The sequence below is a fragment of the Montipora capricornis genome, chromosome 4 (assembly GCF_036669925.1).
Source record: "Montipora capricornis isolate CH-2021 chromosome 4, ASM3666992v2, whole genome shotgun sequence".
Classification (NCBI taxonomy): domain Eukaryota; kingdom Metazoa; phylum Cnidaria; class Anthozoa; order Scleractinia; family Acroporidae; genus Montipora; species Montipora capricornis.
The window spans coordinates 28461891-28466890 of NC_090886.1; the positions used below are offsets into that span (position 1 = coordinate 28461891).

At 39.2% G+C, this 5000-nt stretch overlaps 1 protein-coding gene across 1 annotated transcript in view; it reads left to right on the plus strand.

Annotated features, from left to right (window-relative positions):
• The window catches only part of LOC138044590 (gastric triacylglycerol lipase-like), a 14216-nt gene that overhangs the window by 4440 nt on the left and 4776 nt on the right, over positions 1-5000 (plus strand). The window contains exons 3-6 of the mRNA XM_068891065.1: positions 515-758; positions 2032-2190; positions 3050-3121; positions 3369-3434. Of these exons, the coding sequence (XP_068747166.1) occupies positions 515-758; positions 2032-2190; positions 3050-3121; positions 3369-3434 (541 nt within the window). The remainder of the gene's footprint in view (positions 1-514; positions 759-2031; positions 2191-3049; positions 3122-3368; positions 3435-5000) is intronic.

The window sequence follows — 5000 nt, forward strand, 5'->3', positions numbered from 1 at the left end:
CTGATTTTCGAGAAATTTAGCCGAAGACTTCCAGAGATGATGACAAACGAAATTGTGTCGGGTAATTCTGATATTCAAAATACTTTTAGCTACTCCAACCTTAGATGTGGATATCGAGACAACCAATCAATCAGCCTGACACAATTCCGTTGATTGATGTCTTGTGAATAACAAGACTGTGCAGTCATTTTGCTCGTACTGAGGCATCCGAGACCCGATAAATTCAATAGAAGAACCCTCGATGGTTTCACGTCTTGCCGGCTCCTACAGCTTACTAAAAGAAAAACTCGCTTAAACTATATTTATTAGGCTTCCCTCTGGTGTATAGTTTGTTAGGATTTTATTGAAACTAGCGCGCGTACGAATTTTTCCCTAATGACACTCGAAAAGGTGGGAAGAAACTTTAACGTTCCACCCCTCACTTTGTATTCGTCAAAGTTTATCAAAACTGTTTAAATGAAGTCAGATCCAACACGATTCTTACATGATGAATTCCAATGATTTGTTGTTGCAGCTTCGACAAGATGGCCGAATACGACCTTCCTGCCATGTTGGATTTTGTGTTGAAAACGACATCACAAACATCGTTACACTACCTTGGTCATTCGCAAGGAACTACAATGGGTTTCGCCGAGTTCTCCACGAATAAAGAGTTGGCTGCAAAGGTGAAGAAATTTTACGCCCTCGCACCAGTGGCCAGAATTGGCTATGCAAAGAGTCCTTTCTTCGTCCCGGGCGACAGTGACAGTTCAATAGAGGTACTACATAAATATGTTGATAGAGAGAAATATGTCACTATGTTTTTCTGCTGTCATCAGCTATTTTTCGACACCCTCAACCACTTTACGTGATCAAGTGCGAAAACAAAGAAAGTGATCCCGGAGGGCATTCCAAATAGACGCCCCAGTGAAAGCGAAGTTGTTTCTAAAATAAGAGGAACGAGCAACTGGGATCTCAACGCTTAAATTGGATTTTCTAAGGTTATACTCTTTAGGTCCTAGCTGCTTGGTGAACATATCTATAGTGTACTGGGGATCCAAACCATAAGCAATTTTGTACATCATGATTGCTGTTTGCTGCCTGCGGATTTCGGTTAGCGGCGACCAACCTTGCGCTTAAAAAGCCTGTAAACCCGTGACAATCCGGGCCGCTTTTTTTATGGAATTTCTGAAGATTGAGAGAGAGAGTTTCGTCACATATTCCAAACAAGTGAACAATTATAGTTAAAGTGGTATTACGACCAATAAAACAATTCTTTTTTTACTTTGGATTTCAAAAAAAAACACTAACTGACCAAAGTTTTAAGTTCTGATTTTAAAAAGACACGTATTTATTTTAACTGGAATTTCTTATTTATTGGTCCGCCATTACTAACTTTAAAATCTTGAGAGAGCCGGGTCGAAGAGAAAATGACGTCATTTTCTCTAGATTCAACCCTCTGAGGACCAATCGGTCTGTTTTGAACGTGAGTAACGGCGGACCGTGAAATCCAAAACTTACACTCAAAATAAGCAGCCTTTGGATAAAACTCAAAGCTCAAAATTTTGCCAGTTAGGTGTTAAGCGAACACGCTATCAAAATCTGAAGAAAAAAAGGATATAATTTTTTGATCATAGTACCACTTTAAAATAGGGCTCAATGACCGATCTGAAAACTGTGATCCTATTATCGAGAGATATCGTACGTAGATGCTATTTTCCTAAGAGTACTCATATTACAGTGAACATACAACCTATTTCGATAAATAGAGAGACAGATAGATAGGACAAATTTGTTCATGGACAGGGGCGTAGCCAGGATTTTTCAAAGGGGGAGAGGGGTCACACTGTGTCAAACAGAGGGTACTCATCAGGTTGTGGCGTTTTCATCACCTGAATATGGTAGGTTGTTTGCTTGAAAAAAGGCTTTCAAAGGGGGGTCACGGGCACCCTATAGGACCCCCTTACCCAGCTACGCCCTTGATAGACGTTTCATCCCTCATAAATTCTTTTATACAATGACGTCTAACCTTTTTCTTTTAACTTTTCAAAGCTTACGCACGAATTTTTAGGGAAACGTGGCGTTCTTCCATCCACTTACAATATGATGAAGGACTGGTTTTCTGTACACGTGTGTACAAATGTAGTAGGTAGAGCATTGGGTGTTGGCTTGATTTTCATGCTTTGTGGTCCTACTGATGGTTTAAACGTGGTAAGTGAAAAGACTATTTTGACTTAAGTGCTTTTTTTGACAGCCGATTTGATAGTCACAATTTGTAACAATCATAGTGATCTCAAGGTAAAGAGCGAAATTGAGGAATACTTTAACGCCTGTACTTTTAAAATGGCGATCAAAACTGGCCCGCTCAAGGCTAACCCTAACCCAAACCCTAAGCCATTAAAGTAATATGTCATTAATTCATATTGAGACGTTTTGAAGTATAAATTGACAAATGCGCATATATTGTAAAAGCAAACTAGTCTTAATCTACTTTTTCTGTCCACGCTACATCTTCAATGACATCATTTTGATACCTGCACGTCACTTTGGCACGACACGTAACGTTCTAAAGGACACCATGGGTCAGCTTTGATTTCATCCTTGACCTAAACGTTGCGCTGAAATTTTGTGTCATCTTTTTACCCATTTGTCATCCATCATAATTCGCGATAATTATCATGTTCATAAACCTAACGTTCAGAGAGCTTTTATCAGCTCAATTTGGTTCATGTTGTTGACGATAATGATGTTGATGATGATGATGATAAGACACCTTTTTTCCAAAATGGCCACCATTTAGATATTCTTTTGTTTTTATTCAAATTAGACCTTGATTTTAAGCTTAGGAAAGAGGCATCAAGGGCTAATTTAAATAAAGACAAAAGAGTATTTAAATGGAGGCCATTTTGAAAAAAGGAGTATAACTGCTGGCAATCAATGGACTTGCCTATATTGATTAAGATTTCACTCCCGTTAAGGTTTGGTCAATCTGGTTAATAATGACAGTGACAATATAAATATGAACTGTATTCATTTTCGACCATTTTCTTGCCGTTTCATTTCCCAACAGACCCGACTTCCAGTGTATTACTCACATACTCCCTCAGACACATCAGTTAAGGACGTGATCCACTGGCTACAGGTGAATACATATAAACCAGGGGTCAATTTAATAAAACTTTTACACGTGTAATTTACAAGTGTAGCAATTGTTCTCAGACTCTAAAACAATGGCTACACTTGTAACTTACACGTGTAAAAGTTTTATTTAATTTGACCCCAGAATTACAGTCTGAAGTAGAAACAAAAGCTCCATCGAATGCTACTTCGTTTGCGATTCGATGTTGGTGTGATTTCACTGAAAATTGTGAATATGTATTTTTTGACAGTTGTTCCATTCCAAGAAATTCCAGAAGTACGATTACGGTACGGAAAATATCAAATACTATGGAAAGGTATGATCAACAAATAATTAACGACGTGACAAATAGTAAGGAGAATAGCATCTACCCTGAAAGGTCCGTCAATAATAAGCATGCAAAAAATTTAGCGTGTTGTTTGGCTGACTGCATTTCTATAAATCCCAAACAGGGTTCAGAAAAGTGAAATTAGTGCAATACTGCGTTTTCACTTACGTGATCAGTAACCTTGTTTTTCCACCGAAACAAAAGAAAATGTTTGCATGATAAGAAACCTCAGTTCCGGAAGGTTTAGTTAGGAACATCATCATGGTCGCCGTTCCATTGTTTGGGAACATCAACATGGCCGCCGTGATGTCACGTGAAACACTCTGCAGGCGAATTTGTTCACATTTTGTCTCAAAGGCATCACGCTATTCACAAAGTGATTTCAAAAGGTAAAAGAACGTACCCGTGTTAAACCTAGATAACTTTGCAATTTACTGTTTTTGGCTTTGACAATGAGGGAGTTATTAGCCACAAAAAAATTAAAAATTCTTGGTGGCAAAAGCGCTATTGAGCCCATACATTCTAGACCTTTGTAAAATTTCGGAAAGGTCAATAGGCAGTGAGGACAAAAACAATAGAATCACGTTGGAATGAATGTGAAAATATTTGCATATCAGACACTTTCCTTTGACTTTGTCCTCTAAGGCCTGGTTTTCACGGAGTTCGGTCGTTTCGATACAAAGTCGTTTCGATACAAGTTGATTCGATACAAATTGAAGTCGTTTCGAGACATCATCAAAGTTGATTCGATACACGTAGAAAGTCAATTCGATTCAACTCAATATTTATGTTCTCAACCGTTAATTAGTGGTCTAACCGGTGCAAAAACTCCAATCCCGGTAAGCTAATGAAGATACTTCCAAGCGAATTGACTTTCTACGTGTGTCGAATCAACTTTGATGTCTCGAAACGACTTCAATTTGTATCGAATCAACTTGTATCAAAATGACTTTGTATCGACACGACTGTAAACCGTTTTCACTAGCGACGCAAGTGACGCAAGCTAGAGCCAGTTAACATATTTCTCGGCATTTCTCTCGCTATTTAACTTTTAATTCACCAGGGAAGCGTTAGTGCCAAAGTGTGTTGGACCACATGGCCACAGAGCGGAATCGCTAATTTCACTCTTTCCAAAGATTCGAACCCGATTCTGGACAATTTATGAGATGTTTTAGCCTGCGAACACAGACATATTTCCGGCGTTCTGCGTTCGCAGGCTACAGATGTTTGGGATGGCATTCCATATCTACATTTATACAAATAATATCAAGTTGCACCGTCACTGTAAGAAAAGACGCAGCAAAATTCTTCGTACGTTAATGGCGGACAGTCTCGGGGTCTTCGCCAAGGCTACGCGTGATCTCTATGGCGTTTTCACTTCCGACGTTTTAACAACCATTCAGATCACGACTTCGGTCGGCCAAAATTTGGCCGATGGTCCGGAATTCTCGAGAGAGTTTTGGTCAGGCCCAGAGGAAGAGTGAATAGTATCCCAGACGTCTTTTCGGCATCTCATTCTAACGAAAATGCCAAAATGGCACGCTCGGTTGATGA